Source organism: Pristiophorus japonicus, chromosome 6 (assembly GCF_044704955.1).
Source record: "Pristiophorus japonicus isolate sPriJap1 chromosome 6, sPriJap1.hap1, whole genome shotgun sequence".
Taxonomy (NCBI): domain Eukaryota; kingdom Metazoa; phylum Chordata; class Chondrichthyes; family Pristiophoridae; genus Pristiophorus; species Pristiophorus japonicus.
The window spans coordinates 150260785-150282968 of NC_091982.1; the positions used below are offsets into that span (position 1 = coordinate 150260785).

The 22184-nt window shown below is 47.7% G+C and overlaps 1 protein-coding gene across 1 annotated transcript in view; it reads left to right on the forward strand.

Annotated features, from left to right (window-relative positions):
• ankmy1 (ankyrin repeat and MYND domain containing 1) overlaps positions 1-6179 on the forward strand; it is a 179279-nt gene extending 173100 nt beyond the window's left edge. Inside the window, exons 19-20 of the mRNA XM_070884029.1 lie at positions 2266-2432; positions 6001-6179. Coding sequence (XP_070740130.1) covers positions 2266-2432; positions 6001-6179 — 346 coding nt within the window. The remainder of the gene's footprint in view (positions 1-2265; positions 2433-6000) is intronic.
• Positions 6180-22184: the final 16005 nt, after the last annotated feature.

Sequence of the window (22184 nt, forward strand, 5' to 3'; positions counted from 1 at the left end):
GGTTAAAATTAGCCCAGTTTGTACTTGTGACATGAGGATCTCCATCTCTTGGGAAAACACGTCTTTGGAAGACTGAGATTTGCAAAGGGGTTGGAGCACTTCCACCTCTCTGGGGTCTGGTCTTCAGTTGCAACCCTGACTGGAGGAATGAAAATCTCCTCTCTTTGCTGGCTGAAACAAATCCCAAAAAGTGCAGCAGGTTCAGGCCGTTATCAAGCTCACTCCCGCTCGATAAGTCTCCACTGGGTAAAGCTGCTCATTGTATCTCTCAATATTGTCATGTATTCAACCAGCATTGTAACCCATGTATAAACTGACCTAAGTTGTACACCGTGAGAACACTGACCACTAGGTGGGAGACACTCCTAACCTGGACCTTCAGGTATAAAAGGGGAAGCTCCACCCACCTTCATCACTTGAGTGCTAAGGAATAAAGGACAGGTCACAGACTGACCTTCTCTCAAGCATGGGCCTCATGTGCATTTATACTGTGTAGTAAGGATGTATCAAATATGATGTGGCAGTCGGAGCAGGCCCGTGTGTAATTAGGCATTAGACATCGGGAAGGTGTTGAGTTTGATTCTGAATGGGTCCATGCTGAATGAGCTGATCGCAGCCAGAGTGACAGGAGGGTTGCTATAATTGACCCCTGTGCCCTAAGCTAGAGTGGGAGGGGGGAATGGGGATAGGGAAAATCATCCAGTTCCTGATTGCTACACAACTGGAAAGAGCATGTTTCTGGGTGTTGGGTAAGTATAGAATTGGGCTTGGCTCTGGTGGCCTACTTGGTTGAATAGCTTGTCGATAGGTAAGTGTTTCACAGGAAGTGTGGGCCCACGGCAAAGGAGCTTAGAGAATGGTAACCTTACCAAGAGGGGAAACATCTTTACGTGTCCAGTATCTGTGTTTATTCTTGAGCCATTTAGGGTTGGATGTTTTCTGCTGTTATACCTTGTCCGCTCCACTGCATTTAAACATGGCAGGCAAGGTGGGCAGGCTGGGGCAGGCAAACAAGCCAACTTCCCTATCTTACAGCTGAAGTGCCACCAATCCCCAGGAGAGGAGGGGCAGTGTATCCCAAGGCAGCCATCAAAAGCCTGCTGATAGCCCTGATGGAGGGAGAGGGCACACTGCTGAGCATTGCCCTCTTTCTCTTCTGCCCCTCGTTCCCTGGTCCAGCACCTCCCGTGGCTTCTTTGCCCTTTGAATGCCACCTCCTGCTCTTCCTGGTGCTCCAGCAGGGTGTCTGATCAGGCCTGGCACCCTTGCAGCGGCAGAGATAAGGCACAGGAGCATCCATTTATCCAGGGCAAGTGGGCACCAGAGCCACCTCTGAGTGGAGACGTTTCTCCTCATCAGTCCTCAGGCCGACCCCTGATTCTGAGACTGTGACCCCTGGTTCTAGACTCCCCAGCCAGGGGAAACATCCTCCCTGCATCTACCCTGTCAAGCCCTGTAAGAATTTTGTATCTTTCAATGAGATCATCTCTCATTCTTCTAAACTCTAGAGAATATAAGCCTGGCCTGCTCAATCTCTCCTCATAGGACAATCCCCCCCATCCCAGGAGTCAGTCTGGTGAACCTTTGTTGCACTCCCTCAATGGGTAGGGAGATCAAAACTGTACACAATACTCCAGGTGCGGTCTCACCAGGGCCCTATATAATTGCAGTAAGATGTCTTTACTCTTATACTTAAATACTCTTGTAAAAAAGGCCAACATACCATTTAATCTTTGTTTGTAATTATTTCCATGTTTCCCAGGTTTAATATACTCCCGGAACTCACATTGCAACCCAGTTACAGTTACATGTTGTGAGTGTGACTGGTACAGTGGCTGTGAGAGTCACTATGTGAGAGGAACTGATGTTGAGTTTCAGTATATGACACACAAATCAGACTGTTAAGCCCCATAGAATACTACGGCACAGAAGAAGGCCATTCGACCCATCGTGCCTTTGCATGCTCTTTGAAAGAGCTGAGCTATTAGTCCCACTCCCCTACTCTAGCCCCATGTCCCAACAATTGTTCCTTTTCAAGTATTTATCCTGTGCCCTTTTGAAAGTTACTATTGAAACTGCTTCCACCACCCTTTCAGGCAGTGCATTCCAGATCATACCAAATCGCCGCGTAAGAAATGCTTCTGCATGTCGCTTGTGGTTCATTTGCCAATCACCGGAGGGAGGATCCGGCCCGAGTGTCAGAGTTAGGTCTCGGACCCTCCACCTTGTCTAACAGGAGTTCTATTCTCCCGCCCGGTTTAACAGGAGACAGCTGTTCAAGTTCAAGTTCTGCTACTACTGCGGGCGCTCGGTGGGGGTCCGGCTGATTACGTGCTCCCGGTGTAAGGAAGTGTACTATTGCAGCAAGGCCTGCAAGATGGAGTGTTGGAAGGAGTTCCACAAGGATGAGTGCTACGTCTTGAAAGTAAAAGGTACGTCCACTTGTTGTCAACCCTACCAGCTCAGCAACGTGAACCCAATCACTTGGCTGCACTTCAGCAGCACAGCCTGAGCACCAAGGCCAAACCTGGCCTTTATAGTTAGCGAACTTTAGCGAGCCCATCAGTCAGACTGTAAGGAGACTCGGGAGGGCATGGCTACCATTATAGGGCTGTGAATCTTTGCAATTCTCTACCCCAGAGGCCTGTGGTTGCTCAGTCGTTGAGTCTATTCAAGACTGAGATCGACAGATTTTTGGGGCTGGATTTTAGGCTTTTCTCTTTTTGGGCTGAAAATGGAGGTGGACGGGATAGTTAGCGGCCAGGAATAGTTTGCGCTTTGGTAAGGAAGTTTGGGCATCTGGGCCCGGTGTCAGGGGTTGCGGTGCGAAGAGAGGAGTACACATTTTGTGGAGCAAAAATGTGAAACTTGTGAACTTAAGAGCCGGGCTGTGTGCGCTCTGAGGGGGAGGTGGGGAAGGGGGGAGGAGGGGAGGGGGGAGGGGGGGGATGGGGGAGGGGGGTGCCCACTCCACCACAACACAAATCGCAAAAAAAAAATGTAAAAAATGTACTTTACCTGCCTCACCGTCGCCGGCCTGGCTGGACCGCACTGCCTTCCCAGGCGGTCATTGCGGGCGCACTTCTGGGCGGACGGATCCGGCAAAAGGCCACACTACTGCCGGTGTCGCAACCAGAGGTGCTGCTCAGCGCCACCGCAACAACGGACCGGAGGATCACGGAGGGGCGCTGGAGATCTCACCGCCGCTTTTCACGCCACTCCAGGGTGAAACCTGGGGCGCAAAGGGACTGGAAAATCCAGCCCTTGGACTCTAAGGGAATCAAAGGATCTGGGAATCGGGCGGGAAAGTGGAGTTGAGGTCGAAGATCAGCCATGATCTTATTGAATGACAGAGCAGGCTCAAGCGGCCCTATGGCCTACTCCTGCTCCTAGTCCTTATGTTCTTATGGAGAAATCATGGACCATTGGACTGAAAGCCAACCTGCATTTTAATAAAGGGGTGAGAAATTTCTCTCCGACCCTCTAACTAGTCCTGGAGATCGCATTGACACATTGACCATGACTTACATTGGTTGATACCTACCTCTTGTATGATGCAATCTCCAGCCCAGAAGAAGACTGATTCCAGTGCAATGGGGATAAGTTGTAAGGAAGGATTGGAAAATTCAAGCTTTACAGTCTGGAAAGAAGGTAATCAAAGGGGTAAAGTCCACTTTGCCTAAATGTACGGACGCCTTTAAATATATATACATTATTTCAAAATCCAGATTTCCTCTCCGACCTCAATAACTCAGTTAAAAGCACACTGATTTAAAGTACACATACCCTTAAGTATATAGATACTTACATCATCAGCCCATCACCCCACACAGACAAAAAATCTCCAATCTTTTAATGCAGAGCTATCGGAATTAAGTACTGCAGGCATGGCCGACTTAGCGAATTCGAATGCAGCAGCTCAATTGCAATCATCATGCTATATTAGCTTATTGCAATGCTTTAGGACAGTTGCTACATTGCTGGCCTGCAATCCAGACATGACAAGACCTTGGACAATGTGGACCACTTCCCATAGCTTGGGAGCCTACTATCAGCAAGGGCAGACATCGATGACAAAGTCCAACACCGCCTTCAGCGTTCCAGTGCAGCCTTCGGTCGCTTGAGGAAAAGAGTATTTGAAGAGCAAAATCTCAAACCCGGCACCAAGCTCATGGTTACAGATCAGTAGTGATACCCGACCTCCTATATGCTTCAGCGACATGGACTATGTACAGTTGATACCTCAAAGCACTGGAGAAATACCACCAATGCTGCCTCCACAATATCCTGCAAATCCACTGGGAGGATAGGCGCACCAACATCAGTGTTCTCTCTCAGGCCAACATCCCCAGTATCGAGGCATTTACCACGCTCGACCAGCTCCAGTGGAAGGGAAACATTGTCCGCATGCCCAATACTAGACTCCCAAAACAAGCGCTCTACTCCGAGCTCCGACATGGCAAGCGAGTCCCAGGTGGGCAGAGGAAACACTTCAAGGACATCCTCAAAGCCTCCTTGAAAAAATGTAACCTCCCCACCGACTCTTGGGAATCCCTGGCACAAGACCGCTCAAAGTAGAGGAGAAGCGTCCGAGAAAGTGCCGAATACCTCGAGTCTCTTTGCCAGAAGCATGTGGAAGCCAAGCGCAGACAGCGGAAAGAGGGCACGACAAACCAAGCACCCCACCCACCCGTCCCTCCAACCACCGTCTGCCCCACCTGTGACAGAGTCTGTAGATCCCTCGTTGAACACATTTTAGTGTGGAAACAAGTCATCCTCGACTCCGAGGGACTGCCTAAGAAGAGAAGAATCCAGACTGTGCTGATCGACAAATACTTCACTGCCTCTTTAAACTCCCAACTGCCTAAATTGTTCTTCATGCGTGAGATGCATTTCTCTCTCTCTCTCTCTCTCAGTCTGTGCATGGCAGAAGGGTAAACCTGTTCAAATCAGTCAATCATTCCACTTGACAAACACTACTGCCTTTCATGTACTGTCACCGGTATAACTGTTTCAACGGCGTGCTTCAGTGCAGTTGCAGAGTGAAGCTGCTTTCTCAATAGTCAATTGTGGCTTCTCCTGAATAAAATGAACAATTTACCTTGGCGATGTTCCTGAAAGCCAATGATGGAGCACCTTGTCTGGCTGCTTTTATCAGGAACATTGACTGACTTTCCTTCACTTAAAACCTCATCACGGAACTGTTCTGGACGTCTGTTTGTATGAATTAAAACAGTACCTGGTTTCACATCATGGGCACAACAAACATCCACTGAAGCGGGCAGCAAGGGATGCCAACGACACCCACATCCCGAGAGCCTGTGTGAAACAAAATGCACATACGATTTTTAGCTGGCAACAAAGATGTGCATTAAACAGCACACAAAGTAAACTGGGAATATTACTTGATATTTTATTTAAATAGATGAAAAGTAAATTTAAAACAGATATTAGAAGGTTTGGAACAATCTGCAGCTATGAGTAGAGACAAGAACACGGGGAACATTCAAAATACAGATGGTTTGAAGAATTAGGGTACCAGGGAAATGGGCGTTCATGGGAGAGTTAAGGAATTAGAGGGATGGGCTTCAATGGGAGAGTTAGGGAATGTGAGGGATGGACTTCAATGGGACAGTTGGGATACTGGGGGATGGGCTTCGATGGGAGAGTTAGGGGACTAGACGGATGGGCTTCGATGGGAGAGTTAGGGGACTGGAGGGATGGGCTTCAATGGAACAGTTGGGATATTAGAGGGATGGGCTTCGATGGGAGAGATGGGATACTAGAGAGATAGGCTTCGATAGGAGAGTTAGGGGACTGGAGGGATGGGTTTCAATAAGACAGTTGGGATACTAGAGAGATGGACTTCGATGGGGGACTAGAGGGATGGGCTTCAATGGGAGAGTTAGGGGACTAGAGGGATGGGTTTCAATAGGCCAAATGGTCATTTCTTATCCTAATCTTTTGATATTTGCTGATGAAATCTCTCTCTGTTTTCAGCTCACACCCCATCCAGAAAGAAGAAAGAGGGAGAGGATGGAACGACTGGAATAGGAGGGAAAGTGAAAACGGAAGGAAAAGAGTCAATGGAGGGAAGCGAGGGAATGGAGGGTGAACCAGATGATAGGAGCCGATCAATATCACCATCCACGGAACTCGACAACTACAGTTATAATTAAATTGATTCTGAATCTACAGCTTTACTCAGTGTTAATCTGCACATTTTCTATGGTGTGGGGTCGGGGTCTCAGCATCGTTATGGTGACAGATGTCAATACTTTTTGACACAAGTGTTAACATTAAACAGTCCTCAGCCAGAATTTTCATACCGTAAAACTCCCTCTGCACTGTTCCACCAAGCACTTCCAGGTAAGTTATGAGACAAGATAGATGCAATCCTTCGATATCGTCTCGTTAAGCACCCCCAGGTATAGCATGGGGTTAAATTTCAGAGTTTCAGTCTGTGCCACCACAGGAGGACCTTAGTGTATACGTTAAAATGTCTACCATTGAGCTAAACCACTCGTCAGGGCTTAAATTGCAGGACAGTGTGGCTTGCAGGTGTAAATTAGCTTCCAGACAAGGAATCTGACTGGCAGGCTGGAGCCAATCATAAATAGTTTGACATTCTAGTGATTGTTCACACCCATTGCTGCTGTTCATTTGATCTCCGCTTGGGTCATTAGTCTTGTCATGTGGATTTCACTCTGGGAGGAGGGTTCTTATTTTGACCAAAAACTGGCACCAGAGTTAGCCGTTTAACAACCAGAAAGAGCTGCTGAAGCTTGTGGAGAGGGGACTTCCTGGCTCTGACAGGATATGGGTGAAGGAAGTTGCAAAATAAACTCAAGGTCAATCCAGATACTTCATCAAGTGGGGTAGTGTACTGTATTCATTATTTTTATATTATTACACTAAGACAAGTTGTGTTGACAGAAATAAGTGACTCTGATCATAATTATTGCTCTGTATATTTACTTACTGTGAAATCAAGCCTTGCCTCATCTAGGGGTAACTCAGTCTGCTCCTGGAGAGATTGGAGAAATACATCTATGAAAGACACGAGTACTCGATGCAAGGGGATGATAGTGATACATCTCCAGGTTATGCTATCGTACAAGTGTGGCAGTGTGAGTCAAATGCCAGTGTGTGTGAGATGGTGTCTATGGAAGACCTCAACTAATAGCAAATAAGTTATATGTTAAGTTAAGATCCCTCTATATTCCTCCATCAAACATTTGCAGGTCAGGTACTACTGGATTAGGGAGGCAGAGAGACTAAAGTTCCCTCCATACTGTCCCAGTTTTCAGCATGGGTTAGATGCAGAGTAAATCGTTCTCAACACATTCCCAGGCAGGTATAGCATGGGTTAGCTACAGAGTAAAGCTCCTTCTACACTGTCCCATTAAACACTCCCATGGCAGGTACAGCATGGGTTAGATACAGAGTAAAGCTCCCTCTACACTGTCCCATCAAACATTCCCAGGGTAGGTACAGCACGGGTTAGATACAGAGTAAAGCTCCCTCCACACTGTCCCATCAAAAACTCCCAGGGCAGGTACAGCACAGGTTAGATACCAAGTAAAGCTCCCTCTACACTGTCCCATCAAACACTCTCAGGGCAGGTACAGCACGGGGTTAGATACAGAGTAAAGCTCCCTCTACACTGTCCCATCAAACACTCCCAGGACAGGTACAGCATGGGTTAGATACAGAGTGAAGCTCCCTCTACACTGTCCCATCAAATACTCCCATGGCAGATACAGCATGGGTTAGAAAAGATCATCTGGTCCCTCTAGCCCGCCCAATCCAGACATGGTGCTACTTTGTGCACCATCGATCCATGTCCCTCCCTCCCCAAATAATGCAAACCCTTGGGAGAGGTCAAATAAGCACCAGAGAAAAACCTTTGGTCAATTTTGGAAACAGATCTGTGAAATTCTTCTCCCATTCCTTAAGGGAACAAAGCTAGCTCCAGGAGACTGAGTTAACTCATGAGTCTCCCTATTCCCAGCTACCCCGTAGGCCACAGCCTCTCTTTAATCACTTGAAATGTCCTCCTGCCTCAGGAACTCATCCAGTTCCCCTTCAAAGGACTCACCGTGCGCATCAGAGATCTGCTCCAGATAGTGATGACTCTCTGTCAAAAGAAATGCTTCCTAACACCTAACCTAATGCCAACATGTTTTATAATCATGCCATTTCCGCTTCATTTCACCCTCCTTTCGAATCTGAGTAACATAAAAGGTTTCCGTGTCCTTGAGTGTAGATTTAAATAAACTTAATTTGCCTTCTGTATCAACTATTTCTACCAAGCACCATCCCCAAATCATAGAACGACAGAATTTTACAGGATAGAAACAGGCCTTTTGACCCAACTGCTCTATGCTGATGTTTATGCTCCACTCCCTCCTTCAGCCTAGTCACTTATCCAGCTTCCCCTTAAATACATCTATGTTATTCACCTCAACCACTCCACGTGGTAACAACGTTCACATTCTCACCAATCTCTGGGTAAAGAGATTAAAAACATTAAACAGAGTGGGGCCGATTTTGATGAACTTGCCGCCCACTGCCGCCAACATTCCTCTGCTCGAACCGCCCAGTGCCACTTTCGACGTGGCCTGGAGCGGGCGGGAGGGGAGAGCCACCGGGAAGCGCCCGCCGACGTCAGCAGACGGCCGATGCGCATAAGTGGACTCCCGCCCGCTGAGATGCCAGATTGTTGCGGGCGGGAGTCGGCGGCAGGACGGCGGTGGACCGCTGAATGCAGGCTGCTCTGTCCTCAACGGTAAGTGTCAAGATCCTGTAAAAAAGGTATTTCTTTATGGGTACTTACCTGGATGGGGTCCCCTGAAGGTCATTAGATGTTTTTTGTTGGTGATGATTTTTATTTTCAGCTCTTCGACCCTCCGTGTGCTCGACTCCATCCTCGGCGGCACTTGGGTAGCAAGCGCCTCTGCCACCGAGAACGAGACCTCCCGGCCGCTGCCACCCAGATTGGCGGCGTACGCCGTTGATTTGCCGCCGGCCAACCTTCAAGGGACCTCGGCGATGAAAACCCCACCTAAAGTGCCGTCCGGTACCTCGGCGGCCATCGGCGGCGTTTTGGGCGGCATTTGGGCAGGCGGAGGCCTTGACCAAATTCGGCCCCAGTGAATGTGAGGAGTGGGATTCGAACACATGACTTAAAGGGAAGATTACAAACAGAAGATCATTTGGCCATTCTGACTCCCACATGTGAATATCGAGCCCTCCTGAAATCTGAGGCTAATATTAAATTACCTGCAATTGGTATTTTCCTCACCAACTGAAAACTGATGATAGAGCGATCATTCATACCTAGATACAGCAACCACCTGACCCATTGTAAAATCCCTCCAAGTCCATACCATTGAATTCTACAATCAATATTGAGGAAGACCTGTGGCCAGAATAATAACGTTGCAAGTACAACCTTGGAACCATTGCATATATGCAAAGATGGACACGCAAGTCTCTTCCTGTGTTGCGCTGATGTCTGAATCCTCCCTCAATGCAGATAGGATGAGGTCAGATCACAGGCAGCCGGATCAGAAAGGAAAGAAAGGAAGAACTTGCATTTATATAGTGCCTTTCATGACCTCGGGACATCCCAAATTGCTTCACGACCACTGAAGCACTTCTGAAGTGCAGTAATGTAGGAAACGGGGCAGCTAATTTGTGCACAGCAAGCTTCCACAAACCGTAATGAGATAAATGAGTTTATTGTGGAAGTAAAGGAGCCAGCATCTTGAAGAGCCTGGTTGTTCTATCGATTTTTGTGTCGGGTTAAAATCAATATATAATATGTGACATGGGTTGGAAATTGTTTGGGAGGTAGGGGACAGACAATGGGGATAAAGTGTATGTACACTGATTGTGGGACATGACAAGTGTGCGCCCCAGGGATCTATTTGTACTGGCACCTCAGCTTTTCATCAGAATAACTTAGATGAAGGAAGAGAGACTTGTATATCCAAGTTTGCAGAGAACACTAAGGGCCCGAATTTGATGAAGGCTCCCGCCCGCCCAAGTGCCGCCCAAAGCCGCCGAGGTCCCTGACGGTTCTTTGGGCGGGGTTTTCATCAGCAAGGTCCCTCGAAGGTCGTTGGATTGGCAAAGCAGCGACGTACACCGCCGATCTGGGCGGGAGCCGGCGGGAGCTCTCATTCTCGGCGGCATGTGTGCTTGCCGACCAAGTGCCGGCGAGGATGGAGTTGGGCCCACGGAGAGTCAAACACCTAAAAATAAAAAGCATCGAAAAACCCAAACATCTGACAATCTTCAGGGGACCCCATCCAGGTAAGTCCCTGTAAAGAAATACATTAAAAAAATGTCACTAACCTGTTTTCCCCCATTTTCACAGAGCAGCCTCCAGGCAGTGGTCCACCACCATCCTGTCGCCGACTCCCGCCTGGTATCTCGGCAGGCAGGAATGTATTTGCACACATCGGCCGTCCTCTGACGTCGGCGGGCGCTTCCCGGCAGCTCTCCCCTCCCGCCCGCTCCAGGCCACGTCGAAAGTGGAACTGGGCAGATCGAGCAGAGAAATGTCAGCGGCAGTGGGCGGTGAGTTCATTGATTTCAGCCCCTAAGTTAGGAGGCACAATAAATTGGGTGGATGGGAAGAGGAAGTTACAATGGGACATTGACAGATTAAGTGAGTGGACAAAACTATGGTGGATGAAGTTCAACGTGGGAAGTTTGGATGTGAGAAAGACCAAACAACATTTTTCTTAATGATACAGGATTAGGGGATGCGGAGGAGCACAGGGAGTCGGTTGCCTGGTACACAAATCACTACAAGCTGGAGCACGGTTACAAAAAGTAATCGGAAAGACAAATGAAATGCTGGCCTTTATCTCAAGAGGATTGGAATGGAAAATGAAGTGATACTTCAGTTGTATAGACCTTGGTTAGACCCCATCTAGAGCACTGTGTTTAGTTTTGGGCACGGTACCTCAGGAAAAATATATTGGCCTTGGAGAGGGTGCAGTGCATATTCACCAGGATGATACCGGGGCTTAAGTACTTCATTGGCTGTAAAGCGCTTTGAGACGTCCGGTGGTCGTAAAAGACTCTCTATTAATCCAAGCCTTCTTCTTAGAGAGTTAAATTATGAGGACAGGTTGCATAAACTTGGCTTGTATACCCTTGAGTTGAGAAGGTTGAGGGGTGAGCTATTTGAGGTGTTTCAAATGATTGATGGATTGGAAGAGGTAGATTGGGGTATTTCCTCTGAAGGGGCAGTCCAGAACAAGGGGACCAATATAGTCTTGCAGCTCTATGGACCTCCCATGTAGCCGGCTCGCGGCTCTTCAATGAGAAAACACATATGGGCGGTATTTTGAATGGGCTGCGCACCCCACAAAACATAGAAATGTAGAAAATAGGTGCAGGAGTAGGCCGTTCGGCCCTTCTAGCCTGCACCGCCATTCAATGAGTTCATGGCTGAACATGCAACTTCAGTACCCCATTCCTGCTTTCTCACCATACCCCTTGATCCCCCCAGTAGTAAGGACTACATCTAACTCCTTTTTGAATATATTTAGTGAATTAGCCTCAACAACTTTCTGTGGTAGAGAATTCCACAGGTTCACCACTCCCTGGGTGAAGAAGTTTCTCCTCATCTCGGTCCTAAATGGCTTACCCCTTATCCTTAGACTGTGACCCCTGGTTCTGGACTTCCCCAACATTGGGAACATTCTTCCTGCATCTAACCTGTCTAAACCCGTCAGAATTTTAAACGTTTCTATGAGATCCCCTCTCATTCTTCTGAACTCCAGTGAATACAAGCCCAGTTGTTCCAGTCTTTCTTGATATGTCAGTCCTGCCATCCCGGGAATCAGTCTGGTGAACCTTCGCTGCACTCCCTCAATAGCAAGAATGTCCTTCCTCAAGTTAAGAGACCAAAACTGTACATAATACTCCAGGTGTGGCCTCACCAAGGCCCTGTACAGCTGTAGTAACACCTCCCTGCCCCTGTACTCAAATCCCCTCGCTATGAAGGCCAACATGCCATTTGCTTTCTTAACCGCCTGCTATACCTGCATGCCAACCTTCAATGACTGATGTACCATGACACCCAGGTCTCGTTGCACCTCCCCTTTTCCTAATCTGTCACCATTCAGATAATAGACTGTCTCTCTGTTTTTCTGTTTCTCTGTTTTTACCACCAAAGTGGATAACCTCACATTTATCCACATTAGACTTCATCTGCCATGCATTTGCCCACTCACCTAACCTATCCAAGTCACTCTGCAGCCTCATAGCATCCTCCTCGCAGCTCACACTGCCACCCAACTTAGTGTCATCTGCAAATTTGGAGATACTACATTTAATCCCCTCGTCTAAATCATTAATGTACAATGTAAACAGCTGGGGCCCCAGCACAGAACCTTGCGGTACCCCACTAGTCACTGCCTGCCATTCTGAAAAGTACCCATTTACTCCTACTCTTTGCTTCCTAAGAAATTAGTCGGAACATTGAACGGGCATAACCATAAAATTAGAGCTAGCTTTTTCAGGAGTGAAATCAGGAAGCAGTTCTTCCACAGAAAGGGTTTTGAAAATCTGGAACTCTACCAAAAGTTGGTGGATGCTGTGTCAATTGAAATATTCAACACTTGAGATCGATAGATTTTTATTAGGTGAGGGGATCAAGGGATATGGAAGTAAGATGGGTAAATGGAGTTGGGATACAGATCATCCATGATCTAACTGAATGGCGGACAAGGCTTGAGGTGCTGAATGACTGACTCCTGTTCCTATGGTTCTATATATTGATCATCTGTGACCATGGGGGAGATGTTGCAAATTCAGCCGTACCCCTGTCGATTTCCCGTCCATTGAAAGTCAGGTGGACATCAACTACCTCCACAGCCGAATACCCGCTAACCATCACTGTCGAGCAAAGTTCTGAGTCGTTAAGCCAGTTGTTTGCCTTGGAGCAGAGAAGGTTGAGAGGAGATTTGATAGAGGTGCTCAAAAATCATGAGGGTTCTGGACAAAGTAGATACAGAAAAACTTCTCATTTGCGGAAGGTTCGAGAACCAGAGGACACAGATTTAAGGTGATTGGCAAAAGAACCAAAGGCGATGTAAGAACATTTTTTTATGCAGCAAGTCGTTAGGATCTGGAATTCACTGCCTGAAAGCGTGGTGGAGGCAGACTCAATCACGGCTTTCAACAGAGAATTGGATAAGTACCTGAAAGAAAGAAATTTGCAGGGCTACGGGAAAGGGTGAGAGAGTGGGACTAGCTGAAGTGCTCTTGCAGAGAGCCGGCACGGGCTCGATGGGACAAATAATCTTCTTCCATGCTATAACCATTCTGTGATTCTATGATTCTAGTCTACCTTCTGTCTCACTGCGTTAATTCTTTGTCACGTGCCATCAAGGACTTACAATGTACCAACGTTGTCAGTTGGTGCCCGTTGTCAGCAAAACCAAACAGCAAAGAACCAAGTCAAAGTGGAAAAGCATTGGGTTCCACTTTAATCCACCCTGCCCAGTGGGAAACAGGGCAGGCAGGCTGTTAAAAATGAGCAGATCCCATACCTGCTCAGTTCCCCACATTTTTTGTGCCAGTTTGGATTTTAACCTGCAAGGTTTTATCGGCGTATGATTAACCTATGAGTTTATACAGATAGGGGTCCCTTTGAGTCACTAGGATCCCGGGGGCATTTTAATGGGGGCCTGAGCAGGGAAGCAACCAAGGCATTACCAGCAGGCTGAAGCAGGTCTCCAGATGGAAGAGGTCAGGAGCGAGGTAAGTGCGAAACTTTCCTTTGGGAGGTCCTCTCGGGTGGATGTAAAAGATTCCGTGGCACTAATCGAAGAAGAGTGGGGGAGTTCGCTCCCGTTGTCTTAGCAAATATTTATCCCTCAACCAACATCACTACAACAGATGATCTGGTCATTACCACATTACTAGGAATGGTAACATTGTGATTATGTTACTGGACTAGTAATCCAGAGGTCTGGACTAATGATCTAGTGTCGTGAGTTCAAATTCCATCACAGCAACTGGGGAATTTAAATTCAGTTAATTAAATAAATCTGGAATAAAAAGCTAGTATCAGTAATGGTGACCTTGAAACTACTAGATTGTCGTAAAAACCCATCTGGTTCACTATTGCCCTTTAGGGAGGGAAATCTGCCGCCCCTTACCCGGTCTGGCCGATATGTGACTCCAGACCCATAGTAATGTGGTTGGCTCTTAACTGCCCTCTGAAATGGCCTAGCAATCCCCTCAGTAGCAAGCCTTCTACGACACACCACACGGACTGCAGCGGTTCAAGAAGACGGCTCACCAACACCTTCTTGAGGGCAATTAGGGATGGGCAATAAATGCTGGCCTTGCCAGCGATGCCCACGTCCCATGAATGTATTTTAACAAAAACATTGCTGTTTGTGAGATCTGGCACCAATTGACTGCTGCGTTTTTTTTTTATCACAACTGTGACTACGCTTCATAAGTACTTCATTGACTGTAAAGCGCCTTGGGACATCCTGAGGTCGTGAAAGGCGCTATATAAATCCTTCTCCTTTTATTTCATTGTAGGTTGTGACCAGTACTTAATGTGGAGAAGTGTTATTGCCCAAAGCAATATTTCGTGCTGTGCTTTTTAAAAATGTTTTATTGAGGTGCACACTGATTTGTGCCCAGGGGATTGTAAATTTCCTTGTAATTAACAATGATAATGCTGTAATGGACAATGCTGTTCACAGGAGTTATTAATGACCTCAGCAGAGGTATTGTAATTAATCATTTAAGTATGAGGATGACATGCATATAGGAAAGCAGAACATTTCAATGAGATGGTTATCACTGAAGGAGACCTGAAGTCACTTAGCAACTGGGCAGAGATGAATAGCAAACACATTTAATAGAGAATTTGGACTGTGAACAGCAAACTGGAGGATATGAATATAAAATTAACTAACTTCAATCAAGACGATAGATCGTTTCACCACACTTCACTGGAATAGACTCCCCACTAAATAAATGAACATAAGAAAGAACAAATATAGAGCCTTTCATGACCTCATGACGTCCCAAAGTGCTTTGCAACCACTGCAGTTCATTTGAAATGCAGACACGTAGAATTCAGGAAAATGTGCCAGCCAATTCGTGCATAGCAAGGTGCCTAGAACAGCAATGCAATAATGGCTAGATAATCTGTTTGAGTGAAGATTTCCCGCATCTGCAGTATTTTGCTTTTCCTTTATTTGGGGGGGAAATTGCAGCTGGAGGCTTCCTCCGACCGAAATTATTTTTATGAAAATACCTGGTGGTTCCGGAGGAAGGTAGGATTGCGGTCCGAGGCCTTCATTTGCAGTCCAGTGTACTGGAACATGCCTTCCAGGATCGGATGTGTATCCTGGGATCATGTGGGTCTGGACCACCAATCACTATGCAGTATTCTCATTCATAGTAATGGGAGCTCCGAGCTATCAATGAGAATACCCCTAAAATCAAATAAAACACAAACATAAATAAAAAACACATCACTTTTTAAAAATTAAATTACAAAATTGCATTAAATTAAATGCTAAAGAGAAATGTTTTTTTTTAATTTAAAAAAAAATATTTTAATAGTATTAAAAATAAACTTACTTTAATAGACGGGGGTACAAATTGCAAACCCCCCCCAGCCCAAAATGGGGCGCACAGACCCTGTTTTAATGGTTTTTACCGCAGCTGCGGTTGAGGTCGCCTCTTGAGCAGAGGTTCTCCTGTTTAAGTGAGGGGGAGAGCCGTGGTAATGCGGCGCATGATGACGTCATTGCGGCGGTCACCCCGCACCGTCCCCAACGTCCGCCCCTGTAGGGGATGGTATGTGGGTCAGCTTCACCTCTGACTTTCTGAGCGGTTCGAATCGCTCCCACTCCCTCGATTCTAGACCTTGGATTTATTTGGGGATGTGACAATAGTGCAGTAGACAACTGGTTTTGGTGCAAGAAACTTTTGGTTTTAATTCAAGAAATAAAATACAATATTATGATGCACTGTCAAAATCTTACACTCTCTAAAATGGGGAACACTTTAATATACACAAGGAAAATACAGCAGAAAATGCCTCCCACCTCCCAATTCCTCTCTCTAGCTAAGTTGAACTCTAGGGTACAGGGATAATGCTCACCAATCCTTCCTTTGGACAGTTGATGGTGGTTCACGATTTCAGGATTCGCTGGATTCCGTAGGTTCTGCCTGCCGTACCCTGAACATGGTAGAAGGCCTCTTACTGCATTCACCTTCAGTTGGGGTGTGTCCGCTGATGCGGTAGGGCGCGTGTTGGATGTATGGGGTAAGTACCCATTTCTTTTCTTGCAGAGATCGGATTTTGAGTCACTTTAGGTTAAGTTTTATCCATTGGCAGGTCAGGAACAGATTGTAGAGTGAAAAACTTTTGAATCTCCCGAGTTGGTTTTTGCTGAAATTTGTCGGTCGCGGTGGCTCAGTATTACCAAGTTGGTTGATGGTAGTGCTTTGGTGGTAGTTTCGTAAGGCTCTTGTTGCCGCGATGTGTCCGATGATGTTCTGGGCCACTGAAGCTGTTTGAAGATGTCACTGAACTCGGTTGCACTATAGAACTCTTGATTGCACCGTCTCAACTCTTAACTGCACCGTCTCGACTTGACATGACTGTGAGACAGGCACTCAATTATATCTTGAGAGGCCTTCTAATCTGTGCGCCAAATCGATCCCCGTTCTTTGTTTAATTTTTGGTGGGCTCGTCAACGGTAACCTGATTAAAATGTGTCAATGTTGCGAAAAATGGTTTTGGGACTGTTGTACTCATTATTCATGAGTTGATGAGCTCCCAGCTATTGTTAAATTTATACTCTGGTTTCGAGTTGCCTGTCTGGGTCTGAGGTTTCTATGCAGGTTGTAAAGGTAGTGATTAGAATTATGCATGTGTTGAATGGGTCCTGTGATTAGGGTGGGGACTGCTCTTCCGTGGGTCAATTGTTGGAAATGTTAATGTCTTCTAGGGGGCTGACTGAGGTTAAACAGTTCCCCCAGACAATTTGATTAACTCCAATATCCAAACTAACTTTACAGAGGTCGATCCCATCCCTGGTTTACAGCCTTTTTCCCTTTACAGGCCCAACATGCACTTTTAAAGTTCCAAACCTTGGGTTTCGACCTTCAATCTCCCTCTCTTAGGCCCAGCATGTATTTTACCGTCCCAAAGCTTGTTTAAAAGAGTTCAAAGTTATTCTCCTTAGGGTTTCTTCAAGCACTGGGGGATCTGTGAATTTTAAGAAATCTTACACCCCTCAGGTGTAGCCACTGCCCCGTATCCGCCCCTCTCGTGTAGCCACCGCCCTCATTAAGAGCAACTTCCGGATCTGAATTTTAAAAAACAACAAAGAGCGGAATTTCCCTCAAGAGGCGACCTCAACCAGAGCTGCGGTATAAACCATTGAAACAGGGTGCGTGCGCCCCGTTTCGGGCGGGGGTAATTTCCATCCCATTGTGTTTAATGATTTTAGCTCCCGCGGTTGCTCACGGCAGCGTCCTGCGGATTAATCTTTAATTCCTGGAGACTCCAGGGCAATCGCAACCTGTGACAGTCAATTCGATGGGAATGGCAGCACAGTGGTTATGTTATGGGTCTAGTAAACCCGCGGCCAGGGTTAATGAATCCAGAGACATGAGTTCAAATCCCAATACAGCTGCAGGGGAATTTAAATTCAGTTAATTAAATCAAGAATAAAAAGCTAGTGTCAGTAATGGTGATCATGAAACTACTGTAAAAACCCATCTGGTTCACTAATGCCCTCTTGGGAAGGAAATCTGCCAATCTTACCCAGTCTGCGCCTATATGTGACACCAGACTCACAGCAATGTGGTTCACTCTTAACTGCCCTCTGAAATGGCCTCGCAAGCCACGCAGTTATGCCAAACTGCTATGATGAAGTATAATAATAATAAAACTGGATGGATCACTTGGCATCGACCTCGGCATTGGATTCAGACATGACAAAGGCACAACAGTCAACCCAGCAAAGTCCTCCTCACGCACATCCGAGGCCTTGTGCCAAAATTGTGAGAGCTGTCGAACAGACTTGTGAAACAACAGCCTGACATAGTCATACTCACAGAATCAAACCTTTCAGCCAATGTCCCCAAACTCCTCCATCACCAATCCTGGGTATGTCTTGTCCCACCATCAGGACAGGCCCAACAGAGGTGGCAGCAGAGTGGTATACAGTCAGGAGGGAGTGGCCCTGCGAGTCCTCAAGATCGACTCTGGACCCCATAAACCTCCTGCTGATTACCACCTACAACCCTCCTTCTGCCGATAAGTCAGTACTCCTCCATGTTGATCATCACTTGGCAGAAGCACTGAGGTCAGCAGGGTCACAGAAGGTACTCTGGGTGGAGACTTCAATGTCCAAACCTAGAGTGGCTCGGTAGCACCACTACTGGCTGAGCTGGCCGAGTCCTGAAGGACATGGTTGCCAGACTGGGCTTGCGACAGGTGGTAAGAGAACCAACATGAGGGAAAAACCTACTTGACCTCGTCCTCACCAATCTACCTGTCGCAGATGCATCTATCCATGACAGCATTGGGGGGAGTGACCACCGCCCAGACATTGTCTTCATACTGAGGACATCCTCCATCGTGTTGTGTGGTACTACCACCGTGCAAATGGGATAGATTCAGAACAGTTCAAACTGGGCATCATGAGGCACTGTAGGCCAGCAGCAGCAGAACTGTATTGTACATCAATCTGTAACCTCATTGCCCGGAATATTCAAGGCCATGGACCCCGACAACATCCCAGTTACAATGCTGAAGATTTGTGCTCCAAAATTAGCTGCACCTCGAGCCAAGCTATTTCAGTACATCACCATCATAGGCAGTCTCTCGGAATCGAGGAAGACTTGCTTCCACTCCTGAAGTGAGTTATTTCCTGGCTGAACAGTCCAATAGGAGAACCACAGACTCTGTCACAGGTGGGACAGATAGTTGTTGAGGGAAGGGGTGGGTGGGACTGGTTTGCCGCATGCTCTTTCCACTGTCTGCGCTTGATTTCTGCATGCTCTCGGCGTTGAGACTCGAGGTGGTCAGCGCCCTCTCGGATGCACTTCCTCCACTTAGGGCGGTCTTGGGCCAGGGACTCCCCAGATGTCAGTAGGAATGTTGTACTTTATCAGGGAGGCTTTGAGGGTGTCCTTGTAGCGTTTCTGCTGCCCACCTTTGGCTTGTTTGCCGTGAAGGAGCTCCGAGTAGGCTACTTGCTTTGGGAGTCGCGTGTCTGGCATGTAGACTATGTGGCCTGCCCAGTGGAGCTGATCGAGTGTGATCAGTGCTTCAATACTGGGGATGTTAGCCTGCGTGAGAACGCTGATGTTGGTGCGCCTGTCCTCCCAGGGGATTTGTAGGATCTTGCGGAGACATCGTTGGTGATATGTCTCCAGCAACTTGAGGTGTCTACTGTACATGCTCCATGTCTCTGAGCCATACAGGAGGGCAGGTATTACTGCAGCCCAGTAGACCATGAGCTTGGTGGCAGTTTGAAGAGTCTGCTCTTCAAACACTCTTTTGCTCAGGCGACCAAAGGCTGCACTGGCGCACTGGAGGCGGTGTTGGATCTCGTCGTCGATGCCTGCTCTTGTTGGTAGGAGGCTCCTGAGATATGGGACGTGGCCCATGGTGTCCAGGGATTTTGATGACTGGGGGGCAATGCTGTGCAGTGAGGACAGGCTGGTGGAGGACCTTTGTCTCACGGATGTTTAGCGTAAGGCCCATGCTTTCGTACGCCTCAGTAAATACGTCGACCATGTCCTGGAGTGCGGCTTCTGTATGTTTGCAGACGCAGGCGTCGACCACGGATTGCAGCTCGACGACAGAGGTTGGGGTGGTCTTGGATCTGGCCTGGAGAAGGCGCAGGTTGAACAGGTTCCCACTGGTTCTGTAGTTTAGTTCCACTCCAATGGGGAGCTTGTTGACTGTGAGGTGGAGCATGGGGGTTAGAAAGATTGAGAAGAGGTTTGGGGCGATGACGCAGCCCTGTTTGACCATAGTCCGGACGTGATGGACCCATTGGTAAGGAGCATGGCCTGCACGCCGTCGTGGAGCAGGCAGAATATTGTGTATCTTCAAAGCATGCACTACCATATTCTGCCACCAGGGAGCGCATCCCCTGAAGTTCCAAGGGATCCCAGCATCCCTTGGGAGCACTGTATATAATCCGGCCCCTAAGGCCTGTTACTCACTCTGGAGTGTCTTATTAAAGCCTGAGGTCACTGTTACTTTAACCTCCCTGTGTGCAGCCACATCTGTGTTAGGAACACAATAACTGGCGAGGAGTACACGAATCCAACGCAAAGATGCAGCAAACTGTGGGCATCCTGGAGAAGTTCTCGGAGGGTGAGGACTGGGAAGCCTATGTTGAACGGCTAGACCAGTACTTTGTAGCCAACGTGCTGGACGGAGAAGGAAGCGCTGCAAAAAGGAAAGCGGTCCTCCTCACGGTCTGCGGGGCACCGACCTACAGCCTCATGAAGAATCTTCTGGCTCCAGTGAAACCCACAGATAAGTCGTATGAGGAGCTGTGTACACTGGGTTCAGGAGCATCTTAACCCGAGGGAGAGCATGCTGATGGCGAGGTATCGGTTCTACACGTGCCAGCGATCTGAAGGTCAGGTCACCGAGCTAAGGTGACTTGCAGGACAATGTGAGCTTGATGGCTGCCTGGAGCAGATGCTCAGAGACTTTTTTGTACTGGGCATTGGCCACGAGACCATCCTACGAAAACTTTTGATTGTAGAGACACCGACCCTCAGTAAGGCCTTTGCGATAGCACAGGCGTTTATGTCCACCAGTGATAACACCAAACAAATCTCTCAGCAAACAAGTGCGAGCAATGTTCATCAATTAACTGGAACTGTGTTTGTGAGCAAAAATGTACAGGGCAGAAACCACGAGTCTGCAATTGCCAGCAGGCCTCAGGTGACCCAGATGACTGAGTCTGCAACAAAGGATGAATGCAAGGCAATTCACACCTTGTTGGTGTTGTGGAGGCTTCCATTCAGCCTATTCATGCTGCTTCAAAAGGTAAGTTTGCATGAGCTGTGGAACAATGGCGTAGCTGCAAGCTCTGCAAAACCTGCTAACCACCACGTGGCAGAGGAAGATCAGTCCATGATGAATCAAAGCAATTTCGATCGTCAGAGAGAGGAAGCAGATACTGAAATCCACGGGGTGCACACAAATGTCCATCTATAATGCTAAATGAAAAATTGAATTGCTTACACTGGCGCTAGCCAATCCATCATAAGTAAAAAGATGTTTGAGAGACTATGGTGCAACAAGGCACTCAGACCAGCCCTGAGCCCCATCCACATGAAACTGAGAACGTACACCAAAGAGCTCATCACTGTCCTGGGCAGCGCCATGGTCAAGGTCACCTACGAGGGCACGGTGCATGAACTGCCACTCTGGATTGTCCCGGGCGATGGCCCCACACTGCTTGGAAGGAGCTGGCTGGGCAAAATCCGCTGGAACTGGGATGACATCCGAGCACTATCACATGTCGATGAGGCCTCATGTACGCAGGTCCTTAACAAATTTCCTTCCCTTTTTGAGCCAGGCATTGGAAGCTTTTCCGGGGCGAAGGTGCGGATCCACATGGTCCCAGAGGCACGACCCAATCAGCACAAGGCGCGAGCGGTACCTCACATGATGAGGGAGAGAGTGGAAATCGAGCTGGACAGGCTGCAATTCGAGGGCATCATCTCCCCAATGGAATTCAGCGAGTGTGCCAGCCCGATTGTTCCAGTACTCAAAAGTGATTGCACGGTCAGGATTTGCGGCGATTATAAAGTAACTATTAATCGTTTCTCGCTACAGGACCAATACCCACTACCTAAGGCAGACGACCTATTTGCGAGGCTGGCAGGAGGCAAGATGTTCATCAAGCTCGACCTGACTTCGCCCTACATGACGCAGGAGCTGGAGGAGTCTTCGAAGGGCCTCACCTGCATCAACACGCACAAGTGATTACAACAGATGCCCGTTTTGAATTCGGTCGGCTGCAGCTATCTTCCAGAGAAACATGGAGAGCCTATTCAAGTCGGTACCATGCACGGTGGTTTTTCAGGACGACATATTGGTCACAGGTCGGGACACCGTCGAGCAC